This window comes from Gadus macrocephalus, chromosome 20 (assembly GCF_031168955.1).
Source record: "Gadus macrocephalus chromosome 20, ASM3116895v1".
In the NCBI taxonomy this organism is placed as follows: Eukaryota; Metazoa; Chordata; class Actinopteri; order Gadiformes; family Gadidae; genus Gadus; species Gadus macrocephalus.
Window position 1 is genome coordinate 16,161,193 of NC_082401.1, and position 22,792 is coordinate 16,183,984.

A 22,792-nucleotide genomic window follows, 5' to 3' on the forward strand; every position below is an offset into this window, starting at 1 on the left:
CCATCCCGTCTGGGTCCTGCCTGTCACGCCATAAAGGCTCCGTTATGGTTCCCCGCCGACGCAACGCAAGGGGGGTTTACGGCCCCATCACGTCCTTGCGGACCCTCCTTGCGTCCACCGCGAGGGCCTGACGCGCGCCTTCCAAAAAACGTTAACCTTGGGTCGAGGCGACGCGGCAGCAAGGGCTGCGGTTGGTGCGTTCACTAAACCCAGACGCAGAACCAAAACAGGCTCACGACTGCGTCGAAGCGTCTGCGTGGTCATTGCGTTGCGTCGCTGGGAACCATAACTAAAGCCTTCAGACTGAGTCCCAGTCCTTTCTGAGACTCTGACCATACCACCTTAGTGGGACTAGTTGTAAGAATAATACCGATAGTAAAAATTAGTAATGCATTTTATTTCAATTGCTTTCCAAGATACATGGGTACAATTAATTCTGCAACTTATGAAAGTGCACTCCCTTGCAAATTAATGTTGAGCAAGGCAACCTCCACCCACCTACCGCTCGCCCCCACCCCACTACGAAATGGACTGCCCCACATTATATGGTAAGTAGGAAGCCTGTTAGGATGCAAATTATTGAGGCCAAATATTCTAGTTCTTGACAGCACACAAATATTCTAGTTCTTGACAGCTCTCCCACACATACACACACACACACACACACACACACACACACACACACACACACACACACACACACACACACACACACACACACACACACACACACACACACACACACACACACACACACACACACACACACACACACACACACTCACCGACACACACACACACACTGAAAGAAACACACACTTACAGTATATACACAACAGACATCCTATGTGTTTAACAACATACAGCCTTGGCTTCATTTTGTCGGTTGTGACATTAAAACCACAGTATGTGATAAAATGTGCTTCTAGTCACCCATGACGGGGGACGGGGGACGGGGGAGTGTGGGGGGGAGTGTGTTGAGGGGGGTGGTGATGAAAGAGAGGGTGGGGGGGGGGGTGTGACAAAGGACAATGAGAAGAGAGAGAGAGCGAGAGAGCGAGAGCGTAAGATGGAGCAGAGACTAGTTAAGGGCAGAAGGTAGGCGATAACAAGAGCTCTTGTGACGGCATGGCTACAGTTTCCTTGGTAACTTTGTTAGCATTCACGGTCTCACACACAAGACTGCTAATCCTTGCTACAGAATAGGCACTCCGTTCACAGGAAGGAAGCCCATTTGAAGTGCTATCGCACACAGGCAAGGGGTGTGTGTGCGCATGTGTGCGTGAGTGGGTGCCTGCATGTGTCTGTGTGTGTGAGCGAGCATGTGTGTGTGTACACGTGTGCATGTGTGTTCTTGGTCATGCATGTGTGTGGGCTCATGCATGTATTTGTGTGTGTGTGTGTGTGTGTGTGTGTGTGTGTGTGTGTGTGTGTGTGTGTGTGTGTGTGTGTGTGTGTGTGTGTGTGTGTGTGTGTGTGTGTGTGTGTGTGTGTGCCCGCACATGTGTCTTTGTGTCTGTGAATGTGTGTGTACATGCGAGTGCGTGTGCGAGTGTGCTCGTGAGCGTCACATGTGCGCGCGCGATGACAGAGATGGAGGGGGTCCTATTAAGCATATTGTGCCTGCGCTATTCTAACCCCTCAGATATGAATCATACATGAGCTGGCGGTGGGCTTCATAAGCAGCAGGGCCAGGGTGTACAAGAGATGGTCAAAAAAAAAAGCCATGCCAGACGACACCGTTTCGTTAGTTTTACAGTGTGTTCTTATCGCCTGGGTAATTCAGGGTTTAGAGAATCACCTTGAATGACCCTCCCTGACGATAAGGGATCGGGGAATCATTGAAGATAACGCTAAACTTGTACAACCAACCGTCTGCCCTCCAGTGATAATGTTAGGAAGATAAAAAAAATAACAAATGGAAAATAAGCCTAATGTTTTTTTCAGTGGCTAATCCAACTCCGGATTTTTTGCTCTCTAAGTGTTAGAGAGAAACCTACATCTCTATGTGCTTTTATAACCCTTCCCTGACCCTAATCCTCAAATATGCCCTTAGAGAATGAAGGGTAGATTGATTTTACTCCTAAACACTTCTTTACCTCCAACCAGGGACACCGTACCTACATTAGCATTGCGGCACCAAGGTCGTGTCCTCTTCTGTTTTTGTCTTCGAGTCCTCCTTCAGTTTAATTCACAAAACCCAAATCCCTGCTTAATCCTCCAACACCACCACCACCACCACCACCACCACCACCCCCACCACCCCCTTTCTCCACTTCTCTTGACCTCTTTGTCGTCTCCAATGGTCTGGCTTGTCAGCGTTTCGTTTGAGCGGGAGGGCGATGGAACAGCGAGGAGACATGGGAGTTTTTCAAGATGGCTGCCGTCGGCGGCGCAGGTATCTTACCTGTCTGAGGATGAAACTGGTGGAGGTGGTGCTGCCGTCTGACCTCTTCAGACGGCTCCGTCTGGAGTAGGTCCCCCTGTTCGCCTGACGGAGGTACGAGAAAATAAGGAGCAAAGAAAAACAGAATCACACATCGCAGTCAACCAACGCTGCTCTGCGAAAGCAAGAGAAGAGTCACACTGAAACAGCAAAGATGCGGTTGTTTTCGTGATCTGGGACGGGGTCGAATCTAGGTTTTTTTCCTCGTTAATCATGTGCAAGTAGGCCTACGCAGTCTCTACACACACTTCCTGTGGTTTCACCCTTGAAGCCCAGCTATAGACGAGGGATGGAGGAGGCCGGCTCGCTCCCAGCACGCCTGTGGTACTCTGAGATGACCTCGTTATAATAAGTCAATCTGTTTGAACAGCGATAAAGTGCCGTGGCGTGACCGCATGTCCTGCTGTGACTGGAATAAATCCCTCCGAGGATTAAAGGGGTCCGTCTTGATCCATTTTTACCCGCATGTGCCTATTTGGTGTATTGTGTGTAGAACTGTGTTGTGATAGTGATTTTCTTTTCTTTCTTTTTTTAATGGTGTTTATTGTAGATGAATATAAGATTGTTGGGTGTTACATATCTCTTGCCATCACTATTTCTTGGTCTGGCAAAAAACTATCAAGAAATGGTCGATAATCAACGCTGTCACTGCATCATTGACTGAGTTACAAAAATAATTACAATAATTTATTGTGCAGAGAACTCACTCGGAATCAGTCAAATGCGTTCTATTTGAAAACGAGTAGTTCCATCTAAGGCGGTAAATAATTGAGCAGCCCATTTCGTTTCTAACACATAGGCCGGGCTGCCCGTTGATTAATTATATCTAATAGGGTCATTAGGAACGGGCCACCAAAATCCATCCAGTCTTTTCCAATAATGTTTTCCCTATGCAAATGACTGTATAGACCCCATTACAAACTCAATGTGAAACAACAACACGAATGTGACATGGTTCGAAAACAATAAACTTCTAGGTCAATGTCAAGCAGAGAACAACATTGATTCCATTGTTAAATGTTATGTCATTGACATTATTTATATGTTATGCTTTGGCTATGTGAAAAACAGACGTACCTTTCAAACCTATAAAGCAATTTAATTGAACTTAATTGTTAGTAACATTTTCTCCTTTCATCCATACAGCGTTCCGCACCTGGAAGACGGGTTTCTGGGGCCCCTCGGCGATGCCCTGACGGGTGTAGATGTGCCGGGACATCTCGGCCAATTCATCGGTCCAAGGGGGCGGCTGCCGCTCCGTCCCGGTCCACTGGAACTGCTGCTGCTGCCCCTGCGGCGGACAGTGGACTGCTTGCTCCAGCTTGGCAGCGGGGGATGCTTCACTTGTCCTCTGCAGAGATATACACCGTGGCCGTGGCTGGGAGTTCTCTCTCCGGTCGCTCTAGAGAGGACTGGGTTGTTGCGTTATGATTTGAAACGGGACAGCGGCAGCAGCTTCACTTCTACTGACGAGCGCAGCGCTGACTGTACGGTTTGTGATGACGTGCAGGTCACCCGCCGCGAGCACCACACAGATGTCGTGCACGCGCTCCAAGCTCACTCCCGCTCGGCTGTATTGATGGACGCTGTTTCCCCTCACTGCGCCAGCACGACCCAGTCGTTTTGGGTTGGACCTTTCTTGGCATTTGCTCGGCTTTTCATACGCCGTGGCATGCAGCACCAAACCATGGACCATACCTTAGGGAAACTTAAATTTAAGTTTCCCTAAGGTATGGTCCATGGTTTGATCAAGAAAATTTCAGAACTACACATTAATGTGTAGTTCTGAAATTTTCTTGATCCAGATGTGGCTGAACATATTAGTCTCTTTAAAATAAATGCATGCATTAATACAGGTAATACACCATTACTAGGCCCACTACTACTACTTGTGGTATTATTATAAGACTAAAAATATATCTATATATATTTATCCAGGCCTAGGTCATAATAGATCAGTCTATTTTTAACTGACGGTTTATTCAGCAAATGCCCTCCTAAGGTAGTAGCACATTCACTATCTCAAGTCAACAGGCCAGTGTTGTTCATCCTGGTCTGATTGAGCGGCTGTCAGGTCGTCGATCGTAGCCTCTCGACGGGGAGCTGTGACGTGTGTGTTTCAACCGTGAGTGAAGGCGTCATGAATAAACCATCCTCGGTCTCCCGGGTAACGGAGAGCAGGTGAGCCGACTCAGTGGTCGCGGGGCGGGCATGCCTCCCAGAAGGCGGGGACAGAGAAGTAGGAAGATGTAACCGAAAGCTTTATTTCAAAATAATAATAATACCGGAAATGGATCCAAACCATAAATGAGTTCTGATTCAATTGCTTGGGTTTTTATGAGGAGAGTAGAGAGTACCAGCCTGCAAATCAACGTCTTTCTCCATTCGATCATGATGCAAGCACTGAACAGGTTAGAGTCTCTGCAGTTACACACACAACTCACACAATCCAATACAGTTTTAGGCCTGCTGTTAACATCCACACAAACAAAACCTTGTATTTGATAAATTATGCTCACGTATGAAGCTTGACATCCTTTATTAACCATGTGTTTTAGGCTAATGTAATTTATACCAAAATACAAAAGAGGGCCACACAGACCTATTTGAACACAGGTCTTTTTTTTTATATTTCAAAGATGTTTAGTTTGCTGTGTTACAAAAGGTTCTTTAAACATTATGGATAATGAATTTTCTTGCCCCGAATATATTAAATATAGGCATCTACAACTCTAGATATACAGCAGCTTCCTATACAGAAGTAATTTTTCCCAAAAGGTTTTTGTGTCTGTAATGTTCTGATTTCTACGTAAAACAAGGCATCCAGTGGTACATAAATGTTTACAAAGTTAAGGTGCAATGCTGATGTGGAGAAACCCAGATATCTTACATCTAATATACAACGCTTTTAACATCAGGCAAGTCAAGAAATGTGGACCCAGCAAAAAAAAATAAAAAAACGGCTAATCTTAAGATTTCAACTACACAGACATCATGAACGTCAAGCAATTTATACTAAAGTTAGTATGATGCAAATTGCTTGCACTTTGCCTGGCTTTTACAAAGAGAAAAAAAAAAAGATAACTATAGTACATTCTCAAAATAACTGCCTATAATGTACCAGTAGATATACAAATTAAGTACAAGGGGATGTCATTTACAAGTGTTAACATGAACAGAACGGACGCGAAGCAATGCCAATAGCTTGCATATAAACTCTTCAAATGATGGGAAACCAGAACCAAGCCTCATGAACTCAAAAGGGCCGCACTGAAGGGAACAGAAACCCAACTTTATAAAGATGGCAAGCAGGATGTGACTTAATCATAAATAGACTTCTTACTTGGAAAGACATACAAAGGGAGGGTTTAAGATGCTAGCATTATCTCAACGACTTCATTATCCTGATGATTCAGAGACTTGGCGGCGGTTGTGGCGCAAAAGGATCAGTGTTTGAAAAATATGCATCAGTGTTCGGGATGAGAAAGAAATGCATTCGGAAACTCCCTCACGGCACACAGAGATATATAAATAAAAGAGAGAGAAAGAGAGAGCGAGAGAGAGATAAGGACTCTTCCATGTCCATTGAGCAACTGAAAAACGGTGGCTAAATTACTTCACGCATGTCCGTTACAGCTAAATCGACAAACGCTGGTGAATTAAAACTCTTGGCTTTTAAAGAGTTACCAAACACAATCTACCTCTACCTATCTTCAGCCAGAAATTGTCCCTCCTGGACCGAGGTTTCGCCATAGAGGGTGCTGCTGTTCCCGAGGTATTCATTTCCGGGCTCATCAAGTGTGCAACCTGGATGGGCTGGCACCCTCTCAAATACACGCTTTAATCGAATCGGAGTCAACAAAGTGCTCTCAAAACCAAAAACGTAGCATCTTCTCCTCTCTGGTAAGATAAGTGAAACATAGGTTGAAACCTAACCGAAGGGACTTAAGTGGGCGTCTTCCTCCTACTGCAAGATTAACTTAATTTACAGGTGCAGAGGTTCATTTCAAGAAAGGGTTTGCTGCGTGGAAGTAGCACAGTACTTTGGATTATAAAACAACCATCGCTCCGCAGCAAAGAGGACGAGTCGAGTTCCCACAGAAGATTCTAGAAACATTGTAGTGCCGGGTAACCGCATGCCGCAATCATCATCATCATCATCATCATCATCATCATCATCATCGCCACCACCACCATCAGCAGGAAGGATTAGTGAAGTGACGAAGCAAAGTTCGGAGAAGGGTGCAGCTCAGACCTGCACAGTGTCCGGTGTCATCCAGAGACTCGAAGAAAAACAGAAAACTAATTTTAAAATAACTGGTTTTACTCTTTACGAGACACAGTCCAAATTAAAAAAAAAAAACTCACTCCGAGTGATTGAAACGTTTGATATACACATATATATATATATTTGGGTCAGATGATCTCTGAAGGCAGGTTTGGCTTTACAGTAGGGGCTGCTGATAGAACGCCGCCTGCTGCTGCTGCTGCTGCTGGGCCTGGTGGGAGGGCGCCGTCATTGGGTAGGAGCCCGGGGGCATGTTGGCGTTGGCGTTCTGATAGGCCGACATGTCCATGGCCCCGCCCATCTGGGCCATGTAGGGCGCTCCGGGGGTGTGGTTCATGTAGGGAGCGTTCCCAGCGCTGCTGTGAAGAAGACGGAGCCACAATAAGCCGAAAGTGAGACAACATGGGGACTCGCAAACTCGCTCGCCGTTGGTTAGGCCGACTCTGTTCTTATCTTTCGAGAGATTAATGAAAAAAGCACAATCCGATGAATCCATGAGACCAAAAAAAAATAAAAATGCAGAACTAAATAATAAAACCATTAAAAGCCATCTCAATAAAATATCACCGAGATAGATGTCATAGTCAAGGCTAATTCATTCATTGGACCGTAAGGTTTAAGACCTGAATCCAAAAGGAGAACCTTTTACCTCATGTACGGGGGCTGCCCATGTTGCGTGTTGGGGGGCATGGAGTGAAGGGGTCCGGGCTGGTCGCTGGGCAGGCTGTAGGTCTGGGGGGGCGGCGGGCCCTGAGGAACCCCTGGAGCCATGTAGGTGACACCTGGCTGGCCCGGGTAACCCTGCACAACCCCGAGAGAGGCCGGGGGGGAAGAGAGAGAGAGAGAGAGAGGGAGAGAGAGAGAGAGAGAGAGAGAGAGAGAGAGAGAGGCCGGGGGGGAAGAGAGAGAGAGAGAGAGAGAGAGAGAGAGAGAGAGAGAGAGAGAGAGAGAGAGAGAGAGAGAGAGAGAGAGAGAGAGAGAGAGAGAGAGAGAGAGAGAGAGAGAGAGAGAGAGAGAGAGAGAGAGAGAGAGAGAGAGAGAGAGAAAAAAGCAGGGGGTTAAGAGACTTCTTACACCGCTATTCTAAAATAGTTTCTTCAATGCGAGGGGGGCAGACTGCGTAATGCGACGATTCAACAGACACCGTGCCGTGACGCGGGAGACAGCACGGCCGATGCACTCCAAAAGTAAATGTGTGCTCGGGAAATGAATTCAAAACAACAGAGAACACGACCATCTGTGGGGAGCCGGTGTCCTCGGGTTTCTGCGTGTGGAACCGAAGCCCCTTCGGTTTCGCAGCGCTAGGTAAAAGACCGAAAATAGGCTGTTGTGAAGGGTAAATGAATCAGGGAGAGGCAGCAGCACAGCGAGCTGGGTGCCGTGGGACCGACCGGCCGGCGAGGCAGCGGCTGTCGGCCTATGTCTCTGAGGAGACACAATGACATCATTGCCGAGCAAAACAGCACAGCCAACACAATCCACGGGACTCGACCAGAGGGAGGGAGGCACGGAGGGAGAGGGTGGGGGAGAGAGAGAGAGAGCACGCAAACAAAGGAAAGAGAGAGAGGAAGAGGAATGGGGTTAGAGTAGGCTAGCCATTTGCGCGAGACTTGCAGAAAAGATCCCCTTGGAAGGGGGCGACGTTAAACTTTAGTGTCCCCGTAAACGACCCCTCCCCCATCCCGAGCTCGCCGTGTCGTTTCTGCACGTCAACACTTTGGGTATTAGCGCACACAAAACAACGGCTTAAATCAATGGCCCGGGTCCATGGGTCATGTCTTAAGGGATGTAAAAGGGAATAATAACCGGCCTCAGTAACACGGCTGGTCAGGGTCACATTCGGTTATGTCATCTTCTTTCCACAAAAACACAACCAGAAATCCCAAGAAAGTGTCCTTCCAGCCTCCACGTTTTTTTGTGTTTATTATCTTATCATACGCAAAACATACAGATAGGAAGTTTTGCATGAATATTTTTTCCATTGAGACCAGGGTTGAATTTCCTTCTAAAATAACGACCTGCGGAATTAGCATCAGAGTGCAAATCTTTATAAAGGGGAGAGAGTCTTCGGGTGGGGGGGTGCTGAGACATGTATTTCGGTCCCACCTGCATGGCCATGGCGGGGCCGGGGGCGGGGTAGCCGGCCTGGGACTGCATCTTGCTGTAGGTGGAGTAGAAGGGGGCCTCGTTCATCAGTGTGTTGTACAGCTCCAGAGCCTCCAGCACCTTCACGTTCAGCTCCGACAGCTCCGAGTGTTTCCTGCGGGGAGAGCAGAAATAGGATTGTTTCGTTTTGGTTTCTTTGCCGGCTTTTCTTTAGTTCATAAAGATCACGCCACTTTTACCAGATGGTTAAAAAAAACTGTTTGGACTTTGGAGCCAATATCGGAAAAGACAGGGAGAGATTATTTCGGTTAGGACTTCTACCAAAATGGTGCCCTAAAAAGGGCTCGCCTATTTCATTCATAAATAATGGAGTGCTCTTATGCTGTCAACGTCCAACGTTTGTAATCCAATGCAGCAAAGTAAAGACAAATTATAAATACAGACCAAGACCACATCACTGAAATTAATATTTCCGAACAGCATGCCCTTGCTTTTATCTCAGGTGCGGAGACAGGAGGGAGAGGGCAGGTTCATTTACTGGGATGCCTAGTACACCGATGAGTCCCGCTCACACAAGGTCTAGTTGGAGACATAACATCCCTCTGTGGGACAACTAGGGACCGGTGGCGACATATACCTGTCAATCTCTTCTAGTTGATCGTCAATCATGGGGTTCATCTGCTCGCACGCACCTGTTAAAAAAAAGAGAGATGGATTAAATCCTGAATGGAGCATGAATGGGATAGAGAGGTGGGGGAGGGGGCGACTTCTCCTACCCTCAAGTTGGACCAGCTCATTGCCATCAGGGGAGCCATCGGCTGGGTCTGTGTTCTGCAGCAGGGACAGCGTCTGGTCCATCTTTCCCTGGAGAGAGCGACCCAGAGAGAGAGTGAGAGAGAGACCAAGAGAGAGGGGGAGAGAGCGACCCAGAGGGAGAGGGAGAGAGAGACCCGTAGACAGAGTAAGAGAGAGACCAAGAGAGTGAGAGAGGCCAAGAGGGAGGGGGAGAGAGCGACCCAGAGAGAGGGGGAGAGAGACACCAGAGGGAGGGGGAGAGAGTGACCCAGAGGGAGGGGGAGAGAGACCCAGAGGGAGGAGAAGAGAGCGACCCAGAGGGAGGAGAAGAGAGCGACCCAGAGGGAGGAGGAGAGAGCGACCCAGAGGGAGGAGAGAGCGACCCAGAGGGAGGAGAGAGCGACCCAGAGGGAGAGTGAGGGAGAGACATAGAAATAGGGACCAAGAGAAAGCAAGAGACCAAGAGAGAGACACAGTCCGAGTGAGAATCACAGGGAGAGCGAGACCGAGAGAAAGCCCCCAAGCCACAATAAACAAATGGCCTCAGAAAACCGTTTTGAGGGTAATGGCTTTGTTGTTCAGGATCGTTAGAGCTGCGCCACACTAATGTGAACGACTGGAGTATGACCAGAGCCTAATGCTTAGCAGCAAATTAACTGAGGGAAGCTTCAGGCACACTGAAATCCAAACTTCAGGCACACTGAAATCCAACCCTCTAGGCTAGGTGGTGTCGGGGGGGGGGGGGGTGGGGGGGTACCTCGTCGATGAAGACCAGCTCTGGCTCCACTCGGGCTTCAAGGCTGGTCTCCTCGGGGGTGGCTGCCTTCTCCACATATGCCACTGCAGAGGAGAAAGGGGAGGATGTGTGAGCGCGCTGGCTGCCTGGCTGGCTGGCTGGCTGGCTGGCGTCACTAATTTGTCCTAGTTTGAGGGCCCCGGCTGCACTGCGTTTGGCTTCCCGCTTTCCCGTGGCTGAAAGGAGGGCGGTTTCTGGCGACGACCTACCGGGCTCCGGCTCTGCATTCAGGTTGTTGGTGACAAAGTTGGAGGGAAAGAGTCCCATTCCTCTGTGGTTCTCTCCCTTCCACCAGTTTGGGTCGCTGGGGGCCCGTTCAGTCACGATACCGAGAGAAAAGAGAGAGAGAGGTGCTGCCGTTTAGCTTAAAATGTTACCAGACAGTTCTTCATGAATGCATTGTTTCCCCTTTTCTTATACTGAATGTGGGTTAGGCTGCAATGCGGAAATACTTTGCAAACCCTCCTCCCTCGAACCAGGTCAGACCCTACATGTGGGTCTGTCGTACACGGCCCGTCGCCCGTCTCGTGGGTTTTGAGGTGATGGTGTCGGGGTTCATGGGTGGGGTTCCCCCCCTACCTGTCGTCCAGCACCAGGATGAGCTCGCCGGTGATGAAGGTCAGCTCGTTGTCCTCGGCCGCCTCGAAGTCGTACAGCGCCCGCACCTTCCGGGCCTCCCGCGGGGCGGCGCCGTTGGTGGCGCCGGGGAGGGCGGAGTCGGCCGCCAGGGGCCGGGCGTCAGTCTTCTGCTCCTGCAGCGAGAGCTCGATCGCTGGAAAGGTGAGTGGAAGAGGTGACTCAGTGTGTGTGTGTTTGCGTGTGTGTGTTGTGTGATTAATAATTTAATGCATTTTTTATCTGTTGTAAAGAAAAAGCCGCAAAAGTTTCTCCTTTTCATTTTCTTTGCCCCTTAACTATTTTTCTTGATAACAGTCTGGAACACTGTTGTTCCCATTTGTAGTAAAGAAGGAAGATATCATGGCTTTCCAAGAGAGGGATTGGTAAACACTGTTTATTATCTTCTATTCAATATTTCACATTTCCCTCACAGTATTGATATAGTTTCATCTTATCATCTTATCTGACCTACAAGGTACAGCTTAAGTTCACACGAAGACCAAAGTGAGGAACGACGTAAACGCCGTCAATTGTTTGCCTATTTATTACATTTCACGTATGCAACGTAATAGCTGCTAGATAGTTGTTTTAACCATCTGTTCACTATGATATGGAGAGGGTCTGTAGCTACAGCTAACACTGCAAGCTACTGCTGCTGCCGCTGCGTCCTCGCCTTACCTTTAGCCAGGTCGTCGTCATCACACGGTTTGCTCACTGCAGGTGTGCTGACCTTTGCACCGGACCCCTGTGGAGAAGGCCGACCAATAGGAGGTGTAAAGAGGATTAAGTTAAGCAGGTGAGTTACACACTGGAAGCGAATGCCATGCCCCCCGTAGTGGATGCTGTGATGTGGTTACCAGAATGGCGGCAGGTTGTATGGGCTTAAGCAGCCTTTTGACTGTTGTATGTAGGTGTGTATGTATATATATATATGTATATATATATATATATATATGTATAAAATATGTCTTAAGAGAAAATTGTAAAGAATTTAGGTGAAAATCTAATTTCTTGTGACATTTCTAACGGCCGAATGATTTTGGTCCTCAAACCTAGACAGCACACACTGTTAGATTTGCACGTTTTGTTGAGGTTGAGATGTTATGAATAATAATGCCCCTATCAGTTTCATCTTGGATAAATGGCAAACACAGACAATGGGCCATTTTAATCCCATTTTATAAACCTAACTGGTTTACAAAACCGGTTAGGTTTATAAAAAGATTTCCAGTCAATGATAAATAATATGCGCCTTATTTTTCAAAAGCCCCCACATAAATAAATAACTAATTACTACGAAAATGTTTAACAAGAAAGAAACAGTAACAGCAAATGTAGTTCATTAGCTGTAAAACGATGCAACATGAGCAGTCCTTGACAGCCCTTAACACATGCAAACACAAGGCATTTGTTACACAACACTGAGTGACAAAGTTATGAAACGAAGGCCAGAGAGTGACATCATCTCTGCTAGTTGGCCATCAACAGAGGCCATCCTGTTCTCTCTACTTATACAGGCATACACGTGAACCATGGGAAAATGCAAGATATTCCAGTGAAGCTCTTCCTTGAAAAACAAAAAGAGAGGGAGAGATTTCTTGAGCCCCATTACTTTACTGTCGACAGGCACCCTACACCGACACAGTTTGACATCTGTGGCCGGTAATCAGGATGACACAAAATATAGTAGATGGGAGAATATAAGAGCGACTGATTGGTGGGTTGATAAATTAACACAAACACCAGCAGACGTCAGAATGCTTCTTCAATATAAATCCCTGAATCCCCGAAATTCTTCGAGATCAATATTGCTTAGTAATCCAGGAAATGGAAGATGAATGTGTGGGAATTCACTCCAATGGTTCCAGGCACGTATGCGTGTGTACCTGGGAGCCTGCAGCAGGGAAGCTCACACCCTCCTCCTTCATGGTCTTTATGGTGGCGCTCATAAGGCTGAGCTGGGGGTCCTTCTGGAAGGCCTCAGCCCAATCTGCCATCAGAGCCTTGAGCTTCTCGCACACCTTTGGGTTGGCCTGCAGGAAAGATCGAACAAAACACACACACTTTTGAGGAAATTTTCTAAGCAACATAAAAATGGATCTTTATTTTTTTATTTATATATGAATCTTATGTTGTTGTTCTTTAATACTTCATACCCTACTCAGCACAGTCCGTGCTTCGCTGGTGAATTCTCTTGAGCAGATTTCCAAGTGGAATATTTTTCCACTATTCGCCACGCAGGCCCCCAGCAACTGCAAATAAAGATATTTATACACATTGGTTACTTGACCATGGGGCAGTAATTGTTAACTGCATTTGGACTTAGTCAGGGGTTGTTGCATTATAAGGATTGCATTGATAGTATTCAGTTAATGACACGAGTGGTAACAGATGCCAACTAATTAATTAATTACCATTCATCTCCATAAAAGAGAAGCAACGTGACAAACTAAAAGACCACATGACTCAGTGCCTATCCTACTATACATAGTGTGTCACATGCTTTCATCTGACTGTGACTCACACCAAATACCTGAAATGCTAAAAAAAATGTTGAAACTGCATATGACAAAGTGTACATGTGTCAACAGGAAAACAATGACAGCCATCACAACAGGGTTTTAGCAGGTGTATGATTGAAGGTTCATATACTATGTCTGAAGGATATGGTATGAAAACGTTGGTATGTTCTTAAACCACATTAAACTCACCGTGAGGGCCTGCATGGCAACATGAGGCACCTTGTGGTTGACTCTTTTCATAATTGATCTGAGGCAGTCTTTTGCGCTGAAAAAGAAGACAAACATCATGAAATAAGAGGCCCTTTTTTAACCCCATAAATTAAACAAGCCATCTGGACTTTTTGGCAGGGACAGCATTGGATCGTTTGGTGGTTGCGAGCAAACAAGGCTGTTGTTATTAAAAAAGGGAGTGCTATGTCACAGCTTACCCATTGGGTGTCGTTCCAACCTTATCGCATATGTCCATGATGACAGCCCAGTCATCTGCTGTGTTGTTTTCATGCGTTGCCTTTTCTGTAAATGAATCCCACGTGGGAAACACATAGGCAAATTTTTAGACGTATTGATTGACTATGCCAGTGTTGAAAAAATTTAGCACATATAATTGATAATCTAAATGAGCACAATGTCTTTCAGCTTGATCTCCAAGAGCCCATATCCCATACGTAGATTTAGAAACAGTTAACCCCACATATAATATACGGTACGTATTGTCTTGTGTATGATGAAACATGGTGCTAAAATTTAGTAAAAGTGTGACTGGGCATACAATAGCATCCTGGGTTGACCATTTAAAGAGACAACGGACATTACTGACTCACCATTATTTGCATAATTACAAGTAGACTTTGTTCGAATGTAAAGCACAATGTTATTACGGAAACTGATAAACTGTTTTAACGGGGAAATGTTACACGTTGAACCAAGATAGGGGATATGGGACAATCTGATGATGGCTGGACGGCCACACCTGACTACTACAATAAAGTGCACTAGGATACTACAGCGTAGTGCGTACTATATCGTATTATAGTTGTATACCATACACGTTATATTACGTGAACAATGTTCTTTACCATGAAACTGTAAACGTGTCCTGACAGCAAACATGATCTGCTCCACAAATGAGCTTTGTTTTGTTCACCAAGCAAAATATGTGTCATTGTCAAACTATGCGTTTGTAAGTTGTTGGCAAGCCTCCTTATGCGTCTTATTAACCAGGCGTTGAACCAAGTGCTACACGTATCAGACTGGAACACAAACCAATAACAATAACGATGACAGTTTGTGTTGTTGTGGTCACAATGTCACGATATATCGCGAGTGGTCAGAGGCATGCTAACTCTGGAGCTAGTTGGACCACGGCCCTTCTCTGGGGAAACCCCGAAGAGTCAAGAGATGGATCACTTACCCACATCTTGCTCAAACGGATTTTGCGCGAATAGCGGCATTTTGACAGTATCGAAACAACCGGAGACTTTCGGTAAAGAGAACTAAACTACTGAGGCGATGTTCTCTTCCTTATCCATCCAACTCCAACCAGTTGCTCTTCCGGAAACCAGGTAGGCTCCCACACTGCCTGACGACAAATGGACCACTGTGAACGTCATTGTTTTTTTATAAACTCACCAAGATAACAAATGTAACGTTTTTGTAGTAGACTACATTCCAGATCAACATAATCCATCTGTTTTACATTTTATAATTTATAGTACTCACCTTAATTAAAGTTCGGCGCAATGCCCACGTCTACGTGTGATAAATGTAATAGCGATCTCCAGCGGCCAACACGTTGAACTGTACCAGAGAAAGAGGTGTCAATATTGATATTTTCTAATGATCTTGGCTGAGAATCTATTTGATCAGTAGGGATTTCCATTTAAAGTATTTTTTTTCAACTTTAAATGGTGATTTCATTGATGTGAAATTTAACGTTTGTTAATAAGTAATAATAGTACAGATAGGAATAATATCAGAAACCAACCAGTGTCATCAACACATAAATATATTTTGTTGAAAGGTTATTGTAACTACCTTTAATTTGTATTGATACGAAGACATGCTCAGTTAGTATGTATTGGAAGAGTTAAATGTATTGTAAGTATTTCAAATATTTACAAAATAACAGGGGTATCTTTACCTACTATTTTCCCACTACTGGTAAGAATCAATACAAAATATGATTTATTAATAACAATAATGTTCAACCCATTGAACGCCTCAATATTTTTATTGTTCTTATTTTTGAGTAGGCTATACTTTATTTTTGTTGGTGACTGTTGCACTTCCATAAAAAGGGGCGACTCCACTAGGGGGCGCCCGTCACGGAGATTTCCCCATTTCAACTCAGGCCTTGTGTCTTTCATTTCCTGGTCTTGAAACGACACAGGATCCGAGACAGAACTGTGGGGATCAGACATTGCAGTCATGTCGGCACCTGCCATGGGACCCAGCAAAACTATCCAGGGTGATGCTGCACCAAGGAAAAAGAGGGGACCGGGTGCGCTGGCCACGGCGTACCTCGTCATCTACAACGTTGTAATGACAGCAGGGTATGTAGCCAGTTAGTTTCTGCTGTGCTGCTTAACTGTAATGCCTCTGTACGCTTTGCATTGAGCTGAGTAATAGCCTGTAGCGGAATGAATGGTGGTGGTGGTAGTGGTAAATCGCTCGCCTGCTGTCAAATATAAAGGTGCCCGATTTGCATGTTCAACTGTACGACTTTTACTGGGAAATGTGCATAGGCTCAATAGATGTAACTAAAGATAAACATGTGGTATTGCGAACTTCAAGGATGACATATAGACCCACGGCCTACACCGTGGTAGATGCATCGTATTCTCGACAAATAGGCTTTAGATTAGATTTAAAGTCTCTTTTTCAGTGCAAGGTAAAAAAAAACAAGGCACGCCTCTGACTATTATACGATTTGCAGTATTTGCCTATATTTGGACTATTGCGAAACATTAGGGTCGATGTTGTTTGGTGACTTTGTCAACCAGTTGGGTCACATAGTGTCGCTTCTTTCGGGAGACATTATGCATGCATTGGAAGTGTGGAGAGTCATTGGAAGACATGGTTGCCATTTGAAGTATAGCTGTTGCATGAGACACTTTGCCTGGAAGGCAGGCTTGGATTCCTGTTCCGCTGCCCCCCATGCATTAACCATCACTTCCCAGTATCACTCGGATAACTGGTTTCACTGACATTTTAACCTGTGTTGTCTGCATTTGTGTTTTTATGTTCATTAAATTTCTCTGTCTTGGTTTTTAATTACCAATAGTTAAATCATTAATATAATATATTAACGTGTAATAACACACAACATATACTATAACTCATACATATCCTAACTATAAAGTTGTGTGTGTGTGTGTGTGTGTGTGTGTGTGTGTGTGTGTGTGTGTGTGTGTGTGTGTGTGTGTGTGTGTGTGTGTGTGTGTGTGTGTGTGTGTGTGTGTGTGTGTGTGTGTGTGTGTGTGTGTGTGTGTTTGTGTGTATTTTCTCCGCCTCTAGGTGGCTGGTGATTGCCGTGGGCCTGGTCCGAGCCTACCTGGCCAGGGGCAGCTACCATGGCCTCTACTATTCCATAGAGAAGCCACTGAAGTTCTTCCAGACCGGGGCAGTTCTGGAGGTAATAATAGGGCCAGAGGGTTGGTCTCCATAGAGTTCAACCTCCCACCTCCCTCCCTCCCCCTCCCGGTCAGTGGGCCAAAGGGTATCACACCATTGAAGAGTAGACGACTGTCCTTGTCCTTATCTTGCTCTGGTATGCACACCGTACTGGACCGCTATTTGAGCCATACAGTTAAGGCTAGACTCTGGGAATCGTTCTTCTTTGGCTCTAAAACACACAATAAGTATTAACCAGTGGAACACTGTATGACTTTGTCATACACTTGTAAATTAACACACACTTGCATACATTGCAGAGGGTGTGTCTAATTGACAGTATCCAGACAACACAGATAAGAGAAGTAATCTCGTTTAGCATAGAGCTCGATTGCTTCCATTCACCCTCCGATACCTATTTGCTTAATGAACATTCTGGGATTTGGCATAGTTAACGCTTGGAATATTTTATGGAAATGTTTGATTGATGGACTTTGATCACAACATTTTTACATCATCAAACCCATTCGGAAAAAATAATACATTCCATATTGTCCAGGGTTTTATGCTGGTTTTCCAAAACCATATTAACTCTTATATTTTTCTTTCTTTTCAGATAGTGCACTGTGCTGCAGGTAATTGCCCTCTTACCTTCTCATCATGGCCATTAACTTGGCTGTAGAAGCTTTAACGAAAACGGCGCGTTGTTGACTCATACGATTTTATAACCCATTCTCTTCATGATCTTTTAGATAATTAGCTAGTTGAGCTAGCTTGAGCTAGGTCAGCTAAAGCCGGGTGGAGGTTGTAATGGAGGTGGTCACCACCTGTGGCCTCTTCTTCACTCTTCACTCACACAGCCATTAGCCATTAGCTTTAGCTAGCTGACCTATAACACACATCTCAGGGCTTCGACGTGGCAACTCACTCACTCACTCACTCACTCACTCACTCACTCACTCACTCACTCACTCACTCACTCACTCACTCACTCACTCACTCACTCACTCACTCACTCACTCACTCACTCACTCCCATACGACTTAAACATGAAAGATTTTTTTCCTACTTTTATTTTCTATACTCATATTCAGTGCATGGATTTTTGCCTCTGATGAACGCTTGTTGTTTGAAGGTTTGTTTGTCTCCTTCGTTCCAGGGATCGTACCGTCGTCTCTGGTTCTGACTGGATTTCAGGTCCTGTCCAGAGTCTTCCTCACCTGGGCTGTTACTCACAGCGTCCGTGAGGTGAGACAGACTGCCCTCACTGTGGCTCATAAACGCAACAATTGTTTTATTGCCTCCAAATACGTATGATTACCATCAAATATGCTTAAGTATAATGTGATGTCAAATAGTTATATGATGGCAAGTGCCATGAAGTTGAGCCAATCAGAATCAGCAGGATAAAAGGCCTAATTGTTGATGTCAGGCGCTTTGATTTAGCGTTTGGTAAATCAAAAGATATATAAAATATGATGCATGAAAAATCGGTGTACGTAAGATTTCAGTGTCACGAGTGATGAAGAAATGTTATTTGCCCTGTTAATAGACCGAAGAAGAGTGATGGTGTAAGCAAAGTAAGGTATCCTTGCTCAAGCACGTTCGTCTCTTAAGAGCTTGGTAGTGAATTTGAGATGGAGGAATAACAACGGCATCTTTTTCAAGTGTCTACTTATTTTCCTGCATGGTCAAATGCTCAAGTGTGTGTGTGTGTGTGGTTGTGTGTATGGTTGTGTGTGAGGTTATGTGTTTGGTTGTGTGTGTGAGTGTCTGTGTGTGTGGCTGGCATGTGTTCCGCATTAGTATTTGCATCCTGAATAACATCTTGGCGTCTCCAAAACAAAACAAAAGCTCTGTTGTTCTCTGTGCCTTGAGTGTGATCTGGCCTACTGGCAACTAAATGGAACCCAGCGGTACGCCATCGACCGGTTCCTTTTGCAAACTAACCCCAGCTCTCTCTCCTCGTCCTCGTCCTACACGTCATCTTCCTAATCCTGTCGCGTGCCCTTGCTTCCATGCTGGGCTTCAGGTGCAGAGCGAGGACAGCGTGTTGCTGTTCGTCACGGCCTGGACGGTAACGGAGATCATCCGCTACTCCTTCTACACCTTCAGCCTGCTCAACCACCTGCCCTACCTCATTAAATGGGCAAGGTAAGACGGGGGGAAGACACTAACACACATGGTATAGGTAGATTGCAACCATTCACATAACTTGGAAAAAAACGTAAAATGCGATTGAATATTATATAATATATTATTACATTGCGGTAATTACAGCAGTTTTTAGTCATACTTGCAAAAAAACACAAAACATCACGTTCGTCTTAAGAGACGAACGTGCTTGAGCAAGGATACCTTACTTTGCTTACACCATCACTCTTATATTATATATTCCAGCTTAATATATAATATAAGTGGCAAAAGGCTTTTTTTAAAAAGACAAGTCTTAAGGTTTAGTTTAAAAACAGCTGTAGTCTGTGGGGTCTTCAGGTGGTCAGGGAGGGCGTTCCATAGTCTTGGGGCAGCAGCGGAGCTCTGTGCTTCCCCCAGGAGTCTTACTATAACATAAAGGGACTGATGGTTCGAACCAATGACCTTTCAACCAGCGGTGAAGCCCCCTAACCCCCAGACTCTCCTGACGCCCTAGGTACACCTTCTTCATCGTTCTGTATCCCATGGGTGTGAGCGGGGAGCTGCTGACCATCTACGCCGCACTGCCCTACGTGCAGAAGACGGGCCTGTACTCCATCACGCTGCCCAACAAGTACAACTTCTCCTTCGACTACTACAGCTTCCTCATCCTGGCCATGGTCTCCTACATTCCTCGTGAGTAGCCCTGCAGTGCGCACACACAGACAAAGACACTGGGCCCTGACCCAAATCTAGAATACATCCAGCGCTATGTCGTGGTTGCGTTAGGGTGCATTTCTTAGTTTCATATTCGTAGAACGAGACACTTTAAATGAAGATGTGGCCCTTTTCTGTTTTTATCTAGCCTTTTTCTTATTTTGACAACAAGGGTTATGTGAGAAATAGTTCATATGAGCATAATCACAATGGGATGGTTTTCAAATGATAATTTATTTTTAATGTCAACTGAGGAATCTTCTGAACCCGGTATGTTCCTCTCTTCCTCCAGTCTTCCCCCAGCTGTACTTCCACATGCTTCGCCAGAGGAAGAAAGTTCTCGGCCACGCGGAGGACTTCAGCAAAACGGACTAGGCCGGCGCGCGGACACTGGACTGTCAACGAACAACGGAAAGCGGGAACACGGCGTCAAAAATAAACTTTGCAAAAAAACAGAAGAGACAATGCATAGACCAACGGAAACCGGTCCTGGAGTTTGTATGTTAATCCAACGTTCAATTTGGGTCGATATAACGCTCTTTTCTGTTTCCTTTTTTAACATTTTTCTTTTTAAATGTTCTGCCTCACATTCTTTACACACTTGTTCAAGTTCAGGTAGGAGGGACTTACGTCCCATTTTAGTTTTAGTTTTTTCATTTTCGGAAGTATTGCTGTCACGTTGTTTATTCGGAAAGATGGCAGACGTAGAGATGCTCAGATCACCACTGAGTAAACAGCTTCCTGGTGAGCTGTGAGTAGCATCACGCCGCAGTACGCTATGCCAGAACGAACGCACTGATAGGAGCAGTCTCTTCTCTTGTAGCACAGATATATCGATTCCTCCACCTATACCTATCAAAGCCTATTTAGTTATCTAGGAAGTAGCAGTTTATTATATACTAGTTACCACATCCAGGACATGGGACTTTTTATAGCATTGTACGATGCATGTTCCAACAGGCTTGTTAAGATGCTACCAAGTCTTTTAATTTATTCCTTGCATAAGGTTTTTTGATAACATTCCTTGATTAGTTTAATAAAACCTCTTCTCGTTTTTGTGCTTGCATGAGTTTCTTTTTTTCTGTACTAGAAGAGGCAATGATTTGGGCTGTGGAAGGGGAACTATATTTACATCTGTCCAGGATACGGTTGCGATGTAGCATTGCTGTTTACGTGTTTTGTGTAACAGAACCTGTCCAGCGGCTGTGTAGGGCCGTCAGTCATTTGTTTGGGTGGTGTGACCTCATGTTTTCTTGTTGATAAGATAACCTCGTTTTTAAGGTTATGTTTTAATGTATATTTACTGAGCAACCTCATTTAACTACAACAAAGCTTTAAACATGCTCATGTATTTTAATACTAGTACTTTTGACAAAGGGCATCCTTTCTTCTTGGAAAACGTTCTCTTTCTTTGTATTTGTATTTATATAATGGTCGGTGGTTAAGACATATGCTTAATAGATTTTTAGTTACACATCTCATTAGATTTGTTCATAAAAAAAGTGGCTTAACACATTTTTGCCTATAATCCGAGCTATACAATTTAGGAACTGCTTTAGAAAACAATGAGGGCTGTTTTAAATGCTCAGGCTGAACAGCACAATTGTGTTTATTATGTCACCACAACGGGGTTGCTTTGATAAAAAGACAAGGCAACTGACGGCAGAAAAAACATGACAAAACACACAGACAAATTCAATGTCAGGCAGCAAATGTGTTGATGCAAGCAGGCGTAATTGCAAACATGGATTGCTTTGAGGATTTTGCTGATGAAAATGCATAAGTTAATGTCATTAATTAAACACGTGTGTTACTTACAATGCCCGATTAAAGAAAACATAGAAAGATAAAAACAATCTGGGAATCTGATGTGCGATGTGTACTTAAGAGAGTTGTGTGCTCTTATTTGATATTGACGTTTTCTTCTGCCTGGATCCAGAGACAATGTGAGCCATTATGCAGTACATGTAGGAGACCAGCTTGGTGTACAAGTGCATGAACCAAGACATCATCCGTTTGCCTGGCAATGGTGGCACTTTGTGGTGAACGGGAAGCATGTCAAAGCCTTCTCCACCCTTTTGATACCTGATGATGAGCATGGGACCAGCGGACTTTGTAATTAATTATCTTACTATATATTTACAATAAACGTACAATATCAGCAATGGTTATTTTCCTTGTGGTTGTCATTTGAGAGTATATATGCTTGGAAGTAGAGTGGATTCAAATAAAACAAATGAAGTTAATAATAATTTACCTATGACTTGGAAATTGAAGTCACCGTGATATGCATGCAAATTAATGTTTTAATAAATGCGATACCAACTGAGACCATAACTGGCATTGCCATAAATGCTTTCATGAAATTGACGGCTACACCGGTGCACCTATTTTGACTTTCTGAGTGCATTACTGGCTGTGCTGGCACTGGTCACTGGTAGTGTGTGTGTGTGTGTGTGTGTGTGTGTGTGTGTGTGTGTGTGTGTGTGTGTGTGTGTGTGTGTGTGTGTGTGTGTGTGTGTGCGTCTGAGTGCATGCACTCCTTAATTCCACTGGTGAATCACTCAAGTACTGAAATGTTGTGGGTGGTCACATACTCCTTTGGGACATTCAACAGCACTGCCACATGAAGCCTACTTAATCAAACATCATCCGGTATCCCACAGAGTCACAAGTCACCTCACAAGTATCCAGTCCCGCATCACACTGAAGCACTGGAATCAACAGCCAGCACTCATTAGTTAACACAGTCAGGTTTC

The 22,792-nt window shown here is 45.0% G+C and overlaps 3 protein-coding genes across 5 annotated transcripts in view; 1 reads left to right on the forward strand and 2 right to left on the reverse strand.

Annotated features, from left to right (window-relative positions):
• The window catches only part of cacnb4a (calcium channel, voltage-dependent, beta 4a subunit), a 29,072-nt gene extending 24,937 nt beyond the window's left edge, over positions 1–4,135 (reverse strand). The window contains 2 exon segments of the mRNA XM_060039733.1: positions 2,408–2,491; positions 3,603–4,135. Of these exon segments, the coding sequence (XP_059895716.1) occupies positions 2,408–2,491; positions 3,603–3,665 (147 nt within the window). The 5' untranslated portion in view covers positions 3,666–4,135.
• Positions 4,136–4,968: 833 nt separating this feature from the next.
• On the reverse strand, positions 4,969–15,125 carry stam2 (signal transducing adaptor molecule (SH3 domain and ITAM motif) 2). Of its 2 annotated transcripts, none has more exons than XM_060040819.1 (14): positions 14,983–15,125; positions 14,000–14,084; positions 13,761–13,836; positions 13,206–13,301; positions 12,936–13,082; positions 11,728–11,794; positions 11,011–11,203; positions 10,641–10,735; positions 10,393–10,475; positions 9,617–9,704; positions 9,478–9,532; positions 8,841–8,994; positions 7,384–7,535; positions 4,969–7,090 (listed from the first exon to the last, which is right to left on the reverse strand). In XM_060040819.1, the coding sequence occupies exons 1-14, from the start codon at positions 15,020–15,022 to the stop codon at positions 6,892–6,894; spliced, it is 1,530 nt and encodes a 509-aa protein (XP_059896802.1). In that variant the 5' UTR covers positions 15,023–15,125; the 3' UTR covers positions 4,969–6,891. The 2 variants fall into 2 exon arrangements, with proteins under 2 accessions (XP_059896802.1, XP_059896801.1); XM_060040818.1 differs by having other exon boundaries at positions 4,969–7,093.
• hacd2 (3-hydroxyacyl-CoA dehydratase 2) lies at positions 14,992–21,089 on the forward strand. 2 transcript variants are annotated; one of them, XM_060040835.1, is made up of 8 exons: positions 14,992–15,133; positions 15,961–16,123; positions 17,088–17,205; positions 17,800–17,818; positions 18,343–18,431; positions 19,216–19,337; positions 19,834–20,012; positions 20,326–21,089. In XM_060040835.1, exons 2-8 carry the CDS (start codon positions 15,999–16,001, stop codon positions 20,406–20,408), a joined length of 735 nt encoding a protein of 244 aa, XP_059896818.1. In that variant the 5' UTR covers positions 14,992–15,133; positions 15,961–15,998; the 3' UTR covers positions 20,409–21,089. The 2 variants fall into 2 exon arrangements, with proteins under 2 accessions (XP_059896818.1, XP_059896816.1); XM_060040833.1 differs by lacking the exon at positions 14,992–15,133 and having other exon boundaries at positions 15,927–16,123.
• Positions 21,090–22,792: the final 1,703 nt, after the last annotated feature.